The sequence below is a fragment of the Electrona antarctica genome (assembly GCF_951216825.1).
Source record: "Electrona antarctica genome assembly, chromosome: 23".
Taxonomy (NCBI): Eukaryota; Metazoa; Chordata; class Actinopteri; order Myctophiformes; family Myctophidae; genus Electrona; species Electrona antarctica.
Window position 1 is genome coordinate 35,222,513 of NC_136804.1, and position 18,461 is coordinate 35,240,973.

At 44.3% G+C, this 18,461-nt stretch overlaps 1 protein-coding gene across 1 annotated transcript in view; it reads right to left on the reverse strand.

The window, feature by feature from the left end:
- snd1 (staphylococcal nuclease and tudor domain containing 1) overlaps window positions 1–18,461 on the reverse strand; it is a 361,345-nt gene that overhangs the window by 317,671 nt on the left and 25,213 nt on the right. Inside the window, exons 9-10 of the mRNA XM_079493746.1 lie at window positions 17,423–17,513; window positions 2,271–2,375 (exon numbers count right to left, since the gene is read on the reverse strand). Coding sequence (XP_079349872.1) covers window positions 2,271–2,375; window positions 17,423–17,513 — 196 coding nt within the window. The remainder of the gene's footprint in view (window positions 1–2,270; window positions 2,376–17,422; window positions 17,514–18,461) is intronic.

Here is an 18,461-nt window from a genome sequence, read left to right on the forward strand (position 1 = left end):
AACTCTGTAATTTCTCAACCATTTCGGACGCGGGGCGGCTCGCCGGAACAGGACCGGGACCCTTTCCTGGGGGTCTGGATGTTCCGGGGAGTGGGGACCACCACACGGTAACTGTCATTTCTCGCCGGAACCCTGGGTCTGGAACTTCCGGGGACCCCACACAGAGTTGCACCACTCACTTCACACAGGTGAAGGTCATAATTTCCATGTGTAGGTCTGCATGAATGTATATACACTTCCGTTTACATTCAGGTTGTATTGCTGGTTGGGCAATACACTGGAATGTTTGAACTGGGTCAAGAAAGTCATTCATTGGCTAATTATAAATAAGACGTCAGTCTAACGTCAACACCTAAAACTACCCTCTAAATGTGTAACGGTTACACATTCGGGCTCCGAACTAGGAAAAGATTAACCTTAACATGAATCTTTTCCTAGTTCGGAGCCCCAACTCAACCCAAGAATGTATACCACTAGAATTTCGCCGCCCTTCGGGCGGCGAATCCTAGTTCCGTGGGCAGCGCAATGGGAAGAAGGAAATAGCGGGATTTGACAGACTCCACTCCAGTATTGTGCCCTTGACATGTAGTAACGGATGGGTATTATTATTATTTGTTGTATTTTCACATCAAAGGAAATTAATGTAAATGAAAATAAGCAGACATGAAACTGCTGTTTACTGTTTTTGTTTACTTACAATAAATTACTGTTTTTGGAAACCAAAAGCTGTAGAGAATGGAGCAGAACATACTGTAGTATATTTTTTGGGGGACCTTGACTGCATTATAGTAGGGCTACATTATTTTGGATTGCGGATTGCAGTGACCCCACATTGTTTGTTCGGGAACAATATTTGTAGTTACAATGAGGGCTACATGAGCCGAAGGGAGAGAAACACTTTGCCTCTCTCCAGTCCGTGCATATGGTGCTGGTACGGATCGCATCGCTGACTGACATAAACACACCGTTACAATTCAGAGGCACTTCAATAAGAAAACTCAACTAATAACGCTTGTGTGTGTTAATCTGCCCGATGCTGACGTTAGTATATAATGTTTAGATTGTTTTCCTGGCTGAATAACAACGGATCGCATCGCTGACTGACATAAACACTCCAATTCAGAGTCACCCCGCACGCACACACACACAGAATCCATGCGCCTCGGTGCGTCGCAGTTGTCATGTTTCCATGAATTAAACGGGTCGCGCAATTGTCGTGTTTACATTAATGAAACTGGTGGTGCAATTGTCGTGTTTGCATGAATTAAACGGTGTATTTATGTAATCGCGCCGCTGTCCATCCAAGTCCGAATCAGTGTGTGTGTGTCTGTGTGGGACTGTGTGTGTTGTGGAAGACGGGGAACAATGTTGCCAGGGTCGTGAATTGTAAGCGAGTTGTAGTGTGTGTAAGTAGCGTGGTGAAAGGCTTTGTTTCTGGGTCTGTTTGCTTGTTTCTGGGCCTGTTTTGATAGACCTGGCAACAGTGGCCCGTGTGTGTGTGTGTGTGTGTAGTGTTGTGTTCGTGTTGTTCTTCTAATGTGTGTGTGTGTAGCGTGTAACTTCCGGTGTTGCAGAAACATAAAAGCTCTCGTGGGTCACGTGGTTGGCTTTGAGCAAATGGGAGAGGGGATGTAGTGTTGCCAGGTCCGCGTATTGTAAGCGAGTGGTAGTGTGTGTAAGTAGCGTGTTGAATGGCATTGTTTCTGTGCTTGTTGTCATAGACGTGGCAACAAATTAGGCGGGGGGTGTCGGTGCTTGTGGCGTGTTTGTGTTTATTATTGATATTGATGTTGTTTGTGAGTCTGGACGGGAGCCGGCTGTAGTGGCAGTGCGATGACAATTTTTACGCGGATGGTGTTCAGTGTGGCCGTGCTGCGCGACATGAGGAGATAGCCGTGGATCGACGCGGAGGGTAAGTCTGTGACGTGTTAGTGTGTTTAGTGGGTTATTGCAGTGTGTGTTGCAGTGTGTCAGACACTCTTGGAGTGACGTAGTAGCTGGTGGCTTTTGTTCCTGGGTTGGGAACAGCGTTTTGGGCACACCTTTTCAATTGTATAATAGATAAAAACTAAGACCTAACCATTAAAAGAACCATTTCTCTTGCAAGAACCAGGAAAAATGGTCCACACAATGCCTATTTCTCATATTCTACTATACTTGGTGGCATTTGGCCCTCACAAGTATAGTAATAAAAGTAGAAAAGAAAAAACTAATAATTAAACCATCCCATGGCACGGGTACATTTCAACACAAACAGCGTCTGTCTGTACCTCTCCCTCGATCCTGGGGGGCCGGATACTGGACAGATGGATGGTCTTGTACTCTCCGGAGTTCAGCTTCACCACCATGGCGTCAGCGTTGAGCACCTGCATCACCTGCAGGGGGAGACAAAGAAGAGAGAGCGAGAGTTCAGTTAAGTGTTGTGGCGTTTCGCGAGCATTTAGTTACGTTTAGGAAGGAATTCCGTTAAACGATCTCGGTGACTTCCTCAAAACGTTGAGTCCTTCATTGTCCTCCGTGTGGTGAAGCCCTGAGGTAACGTGCCTGGAAAACGAGTCTGTGAGAAAATGCAACGTTTTGACTGGCTAAACAGACATGTTTCTCTTTCGTCATTGGACTGAACTACACTAGAAGGTTGGACAGTGACCTCATCTTTTTGAGTGGTGCAAACCACTCCAACAACCAGCTTTGTCTGTAGGTTTGTGTACCTGTATACCTACGTGTCCGTGCAAAGGTGAGCATGGTTACTATGGTTAGTGTGTGACGTCACCGACATAGCTGATCAGACTATATAAGACCTTGCACCACTCAGTTCACACAGGTGTGATTTTTATATTAGTGAACGAGAACCAAATGACTGGAATCCCTAAAATCACGGAAACAAACGATAATTCCCACCACTACGACGCTGAGTGACAGAAAGGATATTGTGGGGGGGGGGGGAAGCACAAGAAACACACAAACAGGAAGTGTAAACTGGTACGTAACTGGTACGCTCATCCTTTCCTTGCGTCCTAGTCCCTCACACTGAGGACACATGGGAGGAAACGAGGTATGAAACGAGAAACGCTGTTTAGAGGAAGTGGGGCGTAAATTACTCCGAAGGGCCATGTAAAGCAACGTCCATTTCTGACGACAACACAGATGACACTCCCCCCTGCCTAGGGTCCATTACATTGCCAGCTGGAGGGGTGGGGTAATCACACAATCGTATGCTGTTCAACTTGGAAAGTCTTTGTGGTTACAGGCACTTTTATTCCCCCATCTTGTACCTCCTCAGTGATGCCTCCGAATCCTAATCACCATCTCCTTGGAGCAGGCATAAGAGACTTGACACGAGTGGCAAAATGGCGGACGGACTTCTATTTCCGTTTCCAGTGGGGATATAGGAGCTAGGTCAGAGAAGGAGAAGGATTCCTCGTCATGGACAAGGAAGCCAACAGGCCTGAATCTCGCATGTGACAGTGAGGACGTGGGGAGAGAAGATAATGGACAGAGGGAGATCTAGTCGAAAGGGAAAAAAATGACATCAAAGACCCATGTGCGATCACAAGTGTGTGTGTGTGTGTGTGTGTGTGTGTGTGTGTGTGTGTGTGTGTGTGTGTGTGTGTGTGTGTGTGCGTGCACGCACGCACGCACGGGAGCGAACAAACGAAGGCAGCCCCAGCAGCCAGCTGGGTTTGGAGGACAGAGAGAGGACGCTTGGTGTCTGGGGGATTGGTGTTGAGCGAGAGGAGCGTGAGGGTGAGAGAGAGAAAGAGAAAGAGGGGATAGATATGAGGAAAAGAGAGATAAAGAGAAGTAGGGAGAGAGAGAGAGTGGTGGCAGAGAAAGAGGGAGAGAGAGAGAAAAGGGGTAGCTTTATGACTGTTCTACAGCAGCAGACTAAAGATAGACTGGGTACAGTAATCACACGGCCCTCGGCCCCTGAGACTGACGATCGGCGCCACGTTCACAAAAAAATATAATAAAAAAATACATTATCCACTAAATGTACGTAGGAGGGAGCCGAGTTGATGGTTGAACGTTTGGAAGCTGCAGCCAAGCTCAAAATAGATATTTTTTCATGATTGGTTTAACCACTTTAGCCATGGTGTCCCGTCTTTGACACATTATAGGTGAAATGTAGCGATATGATTGATGATATTGTGCATCCCAGGCTGTGCATATATCGTAAAGCCTATAAAACCTATAAATGTAAGTATTTTAAAAGCACAAAAATGAGGTCTTACACTTAAGGTGTTTTCACACCTACCAACAGTCATTGAGACATGCGAATCCCATGACTCCTTCAAAACCGCTCTCAAAGGGCACCTACGGATGGCTGCAATTCTTAACTGGCCCCGTAAAATCTGAATCCCCCAACACCGCCCCCCCCTTTTTTTCCCCTCACTGTATATGTTTCTTTTCTCTTTTTACCTCCATTATGATGAATTCCTGTTCTGTTCTTTGTCTATATAGAAGTGTCTATTTGTACGTCTCTAAATGTTGATGAATTGAACATGGTGGACCCTCTTGTAAATAAGTGTTATGCTTAATTGGGTCGTCCACTCACAGTTAACAGCCTTTGTATTGAGTTTGTGCTTGAAATGTACTGTAATTCTGCAAACTGTTAATACATATTTCAATCAATCAATCAAAGGCGACTTCAGACCAGGACCATTATCAAGCATGCTAACACTTCTGGTGCCGGGAAATCTTTCAGAATATAAGGCGGAAGAATGCCAAGCAGATGAGGGAGATTTTATTCTGAAAACACCACAGCCTTCCCTTTCCCCCCCCAGAAACCTTGAAGAAAAATCTTCCATTACTACACCACACTATTAGTCTGATCTCTCTTTAGACGCGTTAACATCGTAACCGAGATGCAGCACTCAGAGACGTGCTTGTAGATCTGCTAATGGGATCATGTGGCGAGGACTACGACCAACGTGGCAATAAATTAACCCATATTGCCCTGAGATCAGTGTTCCAGATCCACAGGAACACACCCAGGGTGCCGGCCCGATTCCGGCGAGCCACCCCGCGTCCGAAACTGTACCATCTACTGTACTGTAATGTCACTGTACTGGCACACCCGAAATCACCATATATACAGTTAATATGTGCGTGTGTTTGTGTGTGTGTGTGTTAGGTTGCGCACAGGTGGTGAAAAACAACCATGCTGTTTTCGTGCTCAGACGCACCCAGCCAGCCACCCACCCACACACCCACAGTCACTTAAGGAAGTGGTGGCACCACTTAAAAACAAAAGTAAATCGCTCTCTGAAGGACAACAAACACGACCAGGTGGCAACTAAATAATGGAGGTGGTAAACACTGTCCTCTGTGTCTGTCGCCAAATCTCAGACAGATTATGTAAGAAAGTGTGGGATCCATCAGAGTTCAAGACAATTTACATCCAGAGGACTTGTTCGGTTTTTGTGGAATTTGTTTTGGAGTGCCGAGTGTCAATGAAGGCTTTTGACGTCCCTACGAGGATATACTGTAAAGACAACCTCTGTGTGCCAGTGAGTGAGTTTTTAGTCTGCCCGTGTGCTCGACTCTGTTGAGCGGTACAGAAATATTTGCATGTGTGCGTGCATTTAGTCTGCCTGTGTGTTCATCTCTTTTTGATCTGAACACTGTGAACAGTATATACCTGTGCGTGCGTGGTGACAGATTGGGGCTATAAAGTGACTAAGATGGAGGGGGTGTCCAAACACTGAGCTCTTAAGTAGGCCGCCTGCAAGAGACTGAGGCATCTCACACACACACACACACACACACACACACACACACACACACACACACACACACACACACACACACACACACACACACACACACACACACACACACACACACACACACACACACACACACACACACACACACACACACACACACACACACACACACACACACACACACACACACACACACACACACACACACACACACACACACACACACGGCTCGAGAGTAAACAGTTAAATACTCAGCGTTCATTTAACCCATTTTGGTCGGGAACCCCTTTTGGTGTTAGCATTATGTTATGCTTTAGTTATTGAAAAATAGCAGATCTACAAGTTCGTAGCGCGCCACCGAGTGGCGCGCTACGAACTTGTAGGTCTGCAATTTTTGAAAAATCGAAGAACGACTGACATAGAAACATAGCTTTTTCAGAAAACAGTCAGGATGTAGAAGACATTTTTAGAATTTGATCTCAGGTAAAAATGGGTTGTGCTAAAATCGGTAAGTTTTATGTTTGAACTACAATAACGTTGGCGGCACACATGGTTGGTCCAATCCGGTGCGCCATCTGCTACAAAATAACTTTATCGACATAGTCAACCACTACGTGTCCTACCCGGCACCAGGTTCTAGATGGCTGCGTTTACATGTACAATATTCATTAATTCAGAATGAATTCATTCCAAACCATACCCAACTGTTTACATGGAAGCTGAAGAAAAGTATTCCTTGTTCCTCATTCGTTTACATCAACGCATTCATTTAGAATGCGTTACTACTACTAAGAGCAGACTGAGACATGTGTAAAATAATAATGCATGTATTCCAAACTCTCAGGAGTGTACGGAATAAAGTTTTTATACGGTAAATATCCTGGTTCAAATGTTATGTACCAAACCAGAATGATAAATGTATTCGGGCCAGACCGGATTGGAATATTCCATTCAAATTTAACTCATTTTGACCTGAGATCAGATTCTAAAAATGTCTTCTACATCCTGACAGTTTTCTGAAAAAGCTATGTTTCTGTCAGTCGTTCTTCGATTTTTCAAAAATAGCAGACCTACAAGCTCGTAGCGTGCCACTCGGTGGCGCGCTATGAGCTTGTAGATCTGCTATTTTTCAATAGCTAAACCATAACATAATGCTAACACCAAAAGGGGTTCCCGCCCAAAATGGGATAATGCATGTATTCCAAACTCTCAGGAGTGTACAGAATAAAGTGTTTACACAGTAAATATCCTGGTTCAAATGTTATACACCAAACCAGAATGAAAATGTATTCGGGCCAGACCGGAATGGAATATTCCATTCAAATTTAAAACGTTTACATGAACATTTTTATTCTGAACGAGCAGTCATTCAATAATACAATCTGTCCATGTAAAACGCAGCCAGTGGAAGAGTACAGAGAGACCACCGCCAACCACAAAGAACAGATGTAGGCCCTACTAGTTATGTTTTATTAATATAACTCCACAGGAATACAAGAACACTCGCCCGGGGCAAATCCGGCAACGTTGGAACGGTCGCCACCAGTTATTCTTAAAACTAAAAAGTGACCTCAGTAAAACTACTCCGAAAACTAACCTGATTCCTAGACATAACCACAGCGGAGCGATGTCAAAACCTAACCTTATTCCTTTTATTTCTTAAAGGAGCATTCAGTGATTTGGGTGATTTGGAAAACCACCCAGTCCGCCCCGGTAACAAAATGTGCACATGCACGCTCTACAGTGGGGGGAAGTGCAACAGGCCAACCGCATGTGCACCAAGGCCCGCCCCCACTCGATCATGATTGGAGGATTGCCCCTCTCATCCTGATTGGATGAAGGCTTTGCCACCCGCCACCAAAACTGAAACTAGGGTTTTTTGACCCCAGGGACTCACTGGGGACAGGGAGGAACTCCTTATATGGTCAGCACACTCTATAGTAGGGAGGATTATCCAAAAAAATAAAAAAAATAAGTGATATTTGAATGACGCGAAATCACTGAATATACCTTTAATATTTTTTATCCCACGATTTTGCAACCGATTTTTTCACCCAGTGTCAATTATCTAATGTAATCCTGGGCGCTACACTTCATCTGCCAACCTGGGGGGGGCAGCGGACTGACATCATGCTTCCTTCTATTCATGAGGAGTCCAAGCTGCTTCTTTTCACCTGACAGGGGGTAGTTTCCCCGGCCGGACGTAGCGCGCGGAAGGAACACGATATTCCGACCAGTTCCTTTCCCCTCCATCAGGCGCCCTGGCTGGCCAGGGGGAGGTAGTTTTAGAGACCAGGATTACTGCATGTTTTTTGTGAGAGCACCTACCCTAGGGGACACGGGGAGAACATGCAAACTCCACACAGAAAGGCCCTTTGGCCAACCCCACCTCGGGTATGGGCACTGATGACGCAGAGGAGCCTCTCTACAGTATAGACTGGTTAAAAATAATGCTTTATTCATTCAAATAAGTCCCAGATTGTAGTGTTAACCCGTGAGGCAGATTAAGCAGAGCCATCAACTGCTTGGCAGAGTCACAAGCCCCCCCAAGGCCTTGCAATTGGAAGGTCAGCCTTGTTGTGGAGTGATGTGAACCCATTCTACATTCGGTTGTTGATTGAAAGAAAATGAGCGCTGCGATCTCAAGGATTGCTCTCTGGTTGGTGTCAGTGTGTCAATTAGCTTTACAATTTATTATTAATTAGTTTTATTTTTATTATTACTAGAGCAGTGCCCGTTGGGCACATCCGTGTCCCTTTTATGCCCATATATGGAGTTATTTGTCAGGCATGCCCAAATATGGAGTCTATGCAGATGTCAGAACACCATTGTGACGTCAGAACAGGCCAGCTCCAATATATGGAGATGTCCAGAGCCCGGGCAGAAGCTTTATTCTGGACAACCGGCGATCCGACGAAGTCTGTGTACACAGAGACGTGGTGCATTTATATTTATAACCATGTTGGAATTGAACAATAGCACGTATCAGACTCAGAATCTAGTGGTTTTTTAAGGCTCAAGTTTCCTCAGGCTCAGACAGAGTTGGGCAAGACAGCTTTTTTCTGTCAATGGCCCAACCTCGTGGAATGAACTTCAAAACTCCTTAATAAAACTGAGCTCCCTGCCATCCTTCGGTCAGTTCAAAGGAATGCTCCAGAACATTTTTCAGCGTGACTGCTCCTGCGTCAATCGATTTATTTTACTGGTTGTTCTGCATTTAATGTATCCTGATTTATAATGTGTTGATGTATTGTTTTTACTGTATTTGTGAATTGTAACCTCGGCTACATTGAAAATGAGGGCTTGCCCTCAACTGTATTTCAGAGTATAAATAAAGGTGATGATGATATTATTATTATTATTATTATAATACACATTTCCCAGGAAACTGATGTTTCCAACATTGGGATTTACAGGGGAAATGAAGACGCTTCTTGTATTCCTACATTTACCGCAAAACGCATATATACAGAATATATTGTCTAAGTCGGGTGGAAACCTCAATGTCCAAAACTGTTACTTGTAAATAAAATGTAAATGTAGCAGATCTACAAGCTCAAAATGTGGCATATGATGCTTTTATGTGACGGCTGTAGTATTATCAAGTAGGCCGTAAATATAGAAAAATAAACACGTAAACAGTTTAAAAATGGAGACGATATACACACAGATGCATGCTGTGTGTATATATATATATATATATATATATATATATATATATGTATATATATATACACACACACACACACACACACACACACACAGTCACACAGTGAATCTGGGCGACTGCATTCTTCATTATTCCATGAAAACAAATCAGACCGTCGACTGCATCTGCCACCAGATAGCAGAAATTAGACCAAGCCACAGCCCACATACTAAACAGAGTGCACACATCAGCAGGCAGAATACATCATACACTAATCACTGGACTGAGTGGGAGAGACGGATGGAGAGACAGTCCCAGAGATGGATGGATAGGGGGGGGGACAGAGAGAGAGAGATTGAGAGAGGGGACAGAAAAGTAAATGAGAATGTGCGACAGAGAACAAGCGCACACACACACACACACACACACAGCACCGATTCTAACAAGGTCATTTCTTCTTCGTCCACCCAAATAAATAAAGTGGCAGAGAAAGAGAGAAAGAGAGAGAGAGAGATGGATGAACATACTGAACGAGAGAGGGGAAAGGAAGTAAATATTGCTGTGTGTGTGTGTGTGGGGGGGGGGGGGGGGGGGGGGGGGGCTATGGCCGAACATTTAGCGGCTAATTATGAACTGGGGGAACAAGAGACGGTGACAGTGTGAGAGAGAGAGAGAGAGAGAGAGATTGTTTTTATTGTCCGTTATATTTTTATTTTATTTTTTGCTTGCTGCATTGTATGCTTTGGCAATACTGTAGTTATTACATTCATGCCAATAAAGCTAATTGAATTGAAATTGAATTGAAAATTGAGAGAGAGAGACAGAGACAGAGAGAGACAGAGAGATGGATGGACGGACAACATACTGAGCGAGAGAGGGGGGAAAGGACGTAAATATTGCTGTGTGTGTGTGTGTGTGTGTGCGCGCGTGCGTGCGTGCGTGCGTGCGTGCGTGCGTGCGTGCGTGCGTGCCAGAAAGGACAGAATGTGCAATGATGATGATGAGAATGAGCCAGAGAGGAAGTCTCAGAGAGGGGGTGGAGGGGTAAAGAGTAGAAGTGCAAAGCAAGCAGGGGAGCATCAGAGAAGTGAACCAACGGTAGAAAGACATGCAGACGCCTTCCGGAAAGGAAGATGGTGGTAAAGAACAGAGAAAGAAAGAGCAGGGAAGACTTTGCGAAGTAGATGTCATGGGGGACGGACGAGCAGAGCAAATAGGCAGAGCAAGCAGCATGAGTCATGGGTCTAATCTGAGATTGGAAAAGATGGGTGGGATGGTGGGGATCTACTGCCACCCTCTGGCCGTGTCCAGAATAACATCTGCAGTGGCTCTGATCAATCATATTCATTCATAGCACAAATCAAGAGGCATCTTTGGGGGGCGGAATTATGTACGTTTCTCAATCGAACCAATTAACCTGTTGAAACTGAGAAGGCATCCGTGTCATGTAATTTTTTACATTATCCCATTCTGGGCGGGAACCCGTTGTGGTGTTTTAACTAAGCATTATGTTATACTTTAGCTATTGAAAAATAGCAGATCTACAACCTCATAGCGCGCCACCGAGTGGCGCGCTATGAGGTTGTAGGTCTGCTATTTTTGAAAAATCGTGAAAATGCGGCACAAATCTTTGAATTTATATATATATATGTAAATTGTGTCACAAATGCTTATTTTGGTGCAGAATTTCACTTTGACAGTTATATGCAGGCTAGCTTCCGCCAGTAGTTCTCAAACGATGCTGTGCCAAGGACACCCTAAGAGGAGAAGATTTGTGTATATAATATACCGGTATATCCAAATTACGCAAACATTGTTTTCATCCGCCATTTTTGACAACCACTGTTCTAAATCAATGCTCTGAATCCTAAGAGTTTTCTGAAATGTACACTCTGAAGTGATATTGCCCTTTGCCCCTGTTAAGTGTTGACTTGATGCCATATGTAGTCCTGAAGAAAGCAAGGATGTTACAGAGACGTCCTATGTATACATAGAAATGCTGTTATTGTACTGCTTTTTCCAAATAAAAAAAATATTATAAAAAAAATAAAAAAATGTAGCCGAGATGGTCAGCTGGGGGTGTGTTCACTCCCACGTAAACTAACGGTTGCTTTTCAATGGCCGTGATAAACATCTCTCGAGCTGGTTTGAAGCCCCTCGGCCCTGCCGCGCAACGCCACTAATGAGAATGTAATGCTTCAGGAGAAAGCGCCACACTGGGACATGTATCATTATTACGCTAAAAATGACTCTGCCCTTATCTCCTTTCCCCTTCACAGACACACACACACACACACACACACACACACACACACACACACACACACACACACACACACACACACTTCAGAGGCATAAATAGTACCAGAGACCTCTCTCTCTCGCTCTCTCGACATGTTTCTTCTCAAATGATTTTAATTGGTACACAGAGCTCATCAACTGCACTCACTACTTCAGTTCATGCGGGGGAGGATATGGTTGTTTTCCACAAAGTCGGAGAGGAGAGCCCTACATACTCTTTTCTTTCATTCCCACAGAGCTGCGAGGAGATGCGCTGAGCAGGCATGAGGACCAGACATCTGACAAGAGTCCTCGTAGAGACCACCGTAGAGAGTCCTTGTAGAGACCACCGAACACCCATGTTTTGACCGAGTATCTTGTACAAGAACCACGTCAAATCAATATGATAGACTTACAGCTAGTCGAGAACATTTATCTTGTAAGTGAAAATGTTTAAACAAAACATTTTTGTGATAGATGTCACTCCATCTATCTCCACTGTACCAAAAGGCAAATTAGCCCCAAAAACATATTCAAAAAAATAAAATCCGGACACGTTGGCTGGCTGCATAACTGCCAATACCCACGTCAAACCAAACCACTGCCGAGAAAAGTCAAATAATGGCCAATATTTCAGCCGAAGCTCTCATTTCCGAGCCTTCCACTCTTTCCAACCCTGCAGAGAGGAGAGGCCTACATAAGTCTTATTCCCTGCAGAGGTGTGAGACGAGGAGACACCGAGAACAGGCATGAGTCAGCAAGGAGGACTCCGCTCTCCTCTCAACTCCATCCATCACTCACTTAACCCATTCTGGGCGGGAACCCCTTTTGGTGTTAGCATTAAGTTATACTTTAGCTATTGAAAAATAGCAGATCTACAAGCTCATAGCGCGGCACCGAGTGCCGCGCTATGAACTTGTAGGTCTGCTATTTTTGAAAAAAAACGTGAAAATGTGCATCAAATCTTTGAATTTATATTATTACAGAGTGAACATTTTAACTCAAATCTTTGCTTCTGGGGAGGTCTCTGGAACAACATATTTTCAGATGAGGGTCGGAGGCATATTACATATAATTTTTGGGGTCCTTGACATGAAATATTAAGCACCACTGATATAGAAACATAGGCATTTCAGAAAACTGTCAGGATTTAGAAGATTTTTTTTTTTAATTTCGACGTCAGGCGTAAATGCGTTAATAAAGAGCCAGAAGAGAAGAGCATGACGGAAATAAAGAGGGGACAGGGGAGCAGTGCATGGTGGGAGGGGGATTGTTGGGGGGGAAGGAGGGGGGCTGTAGATAGACAGGTCCCTCTGTGTGGGGAGGGGGAAGCGTCAACATGACCGGTGATGATCCGCGGTCACCTTGACATCATGGCAGGTAAAATTCAGCTCAATCAAAGTCCTAGATACACTAGCACACACACACACGCACACGCACGCACGCACACACACACACACACACACACACACACACACACACACACACACACACACACACACTCTAAATAAAGATGCGTTTGCTTTATTTAGGCGGGGGAAGGACATGAAACAAAAGGTCTCCTCCGGCAGGAATCGAACTGGGGTAGGTTGTGATTGTGCAGTCGACGGCACTGTGCTCAGCCATAGGCAGGCGCTTTGATTTTACCCAGTGGGATGCAAGTCCAGGGGTGCCCTAATTTGATAAATATTTGGAATTCATCAATCAGTTTAAACACTTAGACCCTCTATACTTAGTAAAACAGACATGAGTTGCACTGTACTTGCCTGGTACTCAACACTAGTGATGCACCGAATATTTGGCCGCAGAAAATATTCGGCAGAAAATGGTTTCGGCCCGAATAGGCAGAAAATATATCACCGAATATGTGTATGCAATTAATGCATTCAAAAGAGCTGAATAAATGTTTTATGGACCCATAATAGTGATTATTATTTAAGTTAAGTGTTGCCATAACCATTTATTTTGCCATAAATGAGGTAGCTTTAAGGTACGGCCATGACAGCAATGGTAGGAAAAAAAAGATATATAATGAATCATATTCGGCTATTCGGTTTTCGGCCAACTGTTTCCTGTATTCGGTTTCGGACAAGAATTTCCCTTTCGGTGCATCCCTACTCAACACCAAATCTCTTCACCAAAAACGACCGATTTACAAGCTTGTACATCTGTGGTTTTTTGGTGAATGTTCCCCACAGAATAGGGATGCTGGGGGTTCAAGTCGTCAAGTATAAAGTCAATTACAATACGTCCTTTTAACGGTAACAGATATTGTTTTCTTCCTGACATACTGTATCTTAAGGGGAAACATTTGCATATGCATGTACTGTAATATGACAGCTTAGACATGCTTTAACCCATTCTAGGCGGGAAAAATAGCAGATCTACAAGCTCATAGCGCGCCACTCGGTGGCGCGCTATGAGCTTGTAGATCTGCTATTTTTGAAAAATCTTGAAAATGCGGGACAAATCTTTGAATATATATTCTTTCAGAAAACTTTTTTTTTTATTTCGACATCAGGCCTACATGGGATAATGTAGGGGTGCAGTGGGTGGAAAAAGCTATTTACCCTGAACCTTTAGCCCCGAGCCCAAAAGGTTTGAGAACCACTGCTCTACTGAATTAGTTGACTGGGGTCCACCAGGGCTCTGTATTAGGTCCACTAGTATTTCCCTCTACACCAAATATCTTCACCGAAAATAGACTATCTCGCGTTGCGAGCTTCCAGATTGGCTATTTTTGCCCTCGTAATAGGGACGCAAGATTCTAGTGTCACGTGTGTCGTACCTACCATTGTGTCAGAGGCCTTTTCATTCAATCGAGAAAAAAAAGAAAAAAAAGAATCATTCATTCACAAAGTCAAAGTCACACACGTTACCACAGTGAAATTTGTTCTCCGCATTTGACCCATCTCTTGGAGCGGTTGAGCCGCAGCCAAGGAGCGGTGAGCTGCAGCCGTGCCGCGCTTGGGAATCATTTTGATTAGTAGATTTGACCCCCCAATCCAACCCTTTGATGCTGAGTACCAAGCAGGGAGGCATTGGGTCCCATTTTTACAGTCTTTGGTATGACCCGGCCGGGGATCGAACCCCGACCTCCCAGTTTCAAGGCGGACACTCTAACCACAAGCTCACTGTCTGGTATCATTCACTCCATCCAGAAAACCATTCTTTCTCCCCCCTCTCTCGCTCTCCAAGGTGACATTATGTAGGGAAAAAGGGGGGGGGGGGGGGGGTTGCCAAAAGGCACGGAACCGCCTATTAAGTAACTGGCTAATCCGTAAACAAACTGGCTAAGGTAGCAGGCAGCCGGCTGCAACGTGCTGTGATTTCACTGGTTGGCCTGGTGGGGGTGGGTAGGAGGACAGGGGGTGTAGAGAGGAAGGAGAAGAGATATGGAGAGAAAGAGAGATAGAGGGAGCATCGGCGCCCCACTGTGATCAAAAGAGCATCAGGGTTCGAGCAGTGTTGTCAGCAGTGCGGTGGCAGACCTGCACAAAAGGAATTTGGAGAGAGAGTGTGTGGCTGCGTGCGCGTGCATAGTTCCATGGATTTTGATGAGGTCATATTTGTCCTTATTCTATCAGTTCCCCTGTTCTCTCCATTCTCATGTCTCCACACACACGCGCGCGCGCACGCGCACACACACGCGCGCGCACACGCACACACAGGGAGATCTTAGTAGCACCCCACGTTGATATAATATTAATGTTCATCCTTTCGCCAGCCCTTTTCCCTCTGACTCAGGAAAATGCAGGTTTATTTTCTCCCCCAACCGTTTCTATTTATTTATTTTCTGCGGGGGTGCAGTTTCTCAAAGTCATTCTGTAAGCAGATTGTCAAAGCAACACCTTTTATGTAAGTAACCACAGGCTGGCCATTCATTCTTCACGGTCTTAAAAGTCCAGGGCCGGGAGGGACCCGAGGGCATGTGGGGGAGATAAAACCCATACTTCAGGGGTATTAAACTTTAAAAACAAAGACAAATAATATACAGTAGGCGAGGGGAGGGGCGAGCGGGCCAAACTCAATTTCAAAAATGGAAAAGGGAAGAAGGAGCCAAACAAGTTCCGACCGGAGGAGAGTCAACTCCTCGACGCTACAAATCAGGACTTGGGAGAAGTATAATGCATCATCGCACGCCGACAATGAGGTTAGACTGAATTACCGAGCGCAGTCTGGGACAGGACGGGAGTCCATCTCACTTCATTGGAAGTAATGGCTGTTGACAAGGACAGCGGACGGCGGGACTAAGAGGGCCATTCAAAGGCACTCCTCTCATTCTGGATATTAAACCATTTTGGGCGGGAACCCCTTTTGGGGCGACTGTGGCTCAGGAGATCATTGGACGCAGGTCGTCCAATGATCCATGGGTCGGCGGTTTGAATCCCGGCTCCTCCTGTCTACATGTCGAAGTGTCCTTGGGCAAGACACTGAACCCCAAATTGCTCCCGATGTGCTGGTTGGTACCTTGCATGGCTTCCGCCGCAATCGGTGTGTGAATGTAATGCACAATCTATGTAAAGCGCCTTGGATAAAGGCGCTATATAAATGCACCATTTACCATTTGGTGTTAGCATTATGTTATGCTTTAGCTATTGAAAAATAGCAGATCTACAAGCTCATAGCGTGCCACCGAGTGGCGCGCTACGAGCTTGTAGGTCTGCTATTTTTGAAAAATCGAACGACTGACATAGAAACATAGCTTTTTCAGAAAACTGTCAGGATGTAGAAGACATTTTTAGAATCTGATCTCAGGTCAAAATGGGTTAAGGGATGTCAAACCCACAATATCCATTATTCACTTCATCCTATTAAGACCCGAGGACGATTCTACACCTGAGGCCGATTCTACAAAGTAATCTGAAAAAACATAAAGTTGCTATATCACTGCTTGCTGCTCAAAGATTTTCATGTCAAGGACCCTCAAAATGCATATTTTGAGATGGGGGTCCACAGCCAATACCATCTCAAAATATGTTTTTCCAATGGACACACGGAAGCAAAACAAATATATATATATTTTTTCTTTTTTTACACTTATTTGCTCTAAACGTCTTCAGACGTCTTTATAATTACACCCGTAGAAGGCCCAAGACGTTGTAGACGTCTTTTTTAACGGTATGAAAACGGGTCGCTAGACTCTAAAATCCTTTTTTTTTCTTTTTTTTTTTTAGAGTTGCACTGCAATGGATTGTCATGCTCTCCACGACAGTGATGCGGCCGGGGGACGTCTCCCACGGCACTGATCCTAGGGTTGCTTTAAAGACAGACAGGCCTGCATGTCACGTTGACAGTTTTATTCCTTTACCGCTGCACAATTTTTATCTGCAAAAAAAAAAGTTGTGCACCGACTTCCTATGGGACACAGGAGGTCAAAATACTTCCTATGGGACACAGGAGGTCAAAAGACTTCCTATGGGACACAGGAGGTCAAAAGACTTCCTATGGGACACAGGAGGTCAAAAGACTTCCTACGGGACACAGGAGGTCAAAAGACTTCCTACGGGACACAGGAGGTCAAAAGACTTCCTATGGGACAAAATACTTCCTATGGGACACAGGAGGTCAAAAGACTTCCTATGGGACACAGGAGGTCAAAAGACTTCCTACGGGACACAGGAGGTCAAAAGAAAATGTAAACTGGAATTCCAAGATGCTGCTAAAACAGACCAGACACGGATTTGTCAGATTGACTCGAGCAGAGTGAGATGAACAGGCTTAGGAAAAAAAAAAAGTAAAAACTAAATTGCTTTGCTCTTACCTTGGCTACAAACACCCTGTCCTTCTGGTCCATGTTGGCTGTTGGGGCGACATAATCCTTCCACATACGGACCTTTTTCTCTTTAGCAGACCTGACCAGGGAAAACGGACATCATCAAAACAAGGGATTCATTTAATAGATATCGCTGCTGTCGGGCAGAAACCCCCTCCCATTTCCGTATTCTTATAAAATGAACGCCCTGACTTGATCATACTACAAAAGTATCAAAAGTAGCAGAACCACAAGCTCGAAACGCACCCTGAACAAGAAGGTCGAAACGTTGGTATTAGGGCTGTGAATCTTTGGGTGTCCCACGATTCGATTCAGATTCTTGCGGTCACGATTCGATTCAAAATCGATTTTTAATTCAAAAGCTTTTTTTTTCCAGATTCAAAACGATTCTCTATTCAAAATGATTCTCGATTCAATACATAGGATTTCATCACAATCTACTCCAGCCAACTGAAGTGACTATACTACAGTAACTTGAAAATGACTGATAATGTTTACTGTGATTAGGGGGAGCTACATTTCATATCACAAACACCATGTAGTGAAAACTCCTGTAACTGTAACCAGAAAAAATATATATAAAAAAAAAAAACGATTTTTGGAAATTATGAATCGATTTTGAATCGTTCTTAACGGGAATCACGATTCTAATTCGAATCGATTTTTTTTGACACCCCTAGTTGGTATTAATTTAATAAATGATCCTGCATTGTGGCCATGTGCGGACCTTTTTAGACTTATTTACAGCAGCACCTCATCAATACTGGTGTGTGCCATTATTCTGTTTATAATTAAATTAACCACTGCAATCTGTAACTCTCATGTCTTACCCAGGCTTCTAACAACGGGTGGCCCATGCGATTGCTGAAACTCTTACTTATAATAGAAAAGACCTTCTTAAGTCTGAAAATGTACATTTGTTTTTAGTCAGGGTAATATCCATATGCATTGGCAGCCAAGTCTTAAGTAGGCTACCTACGTACATGTACCAATACATAATACTAATTCATGTAAAATCAACAATTGA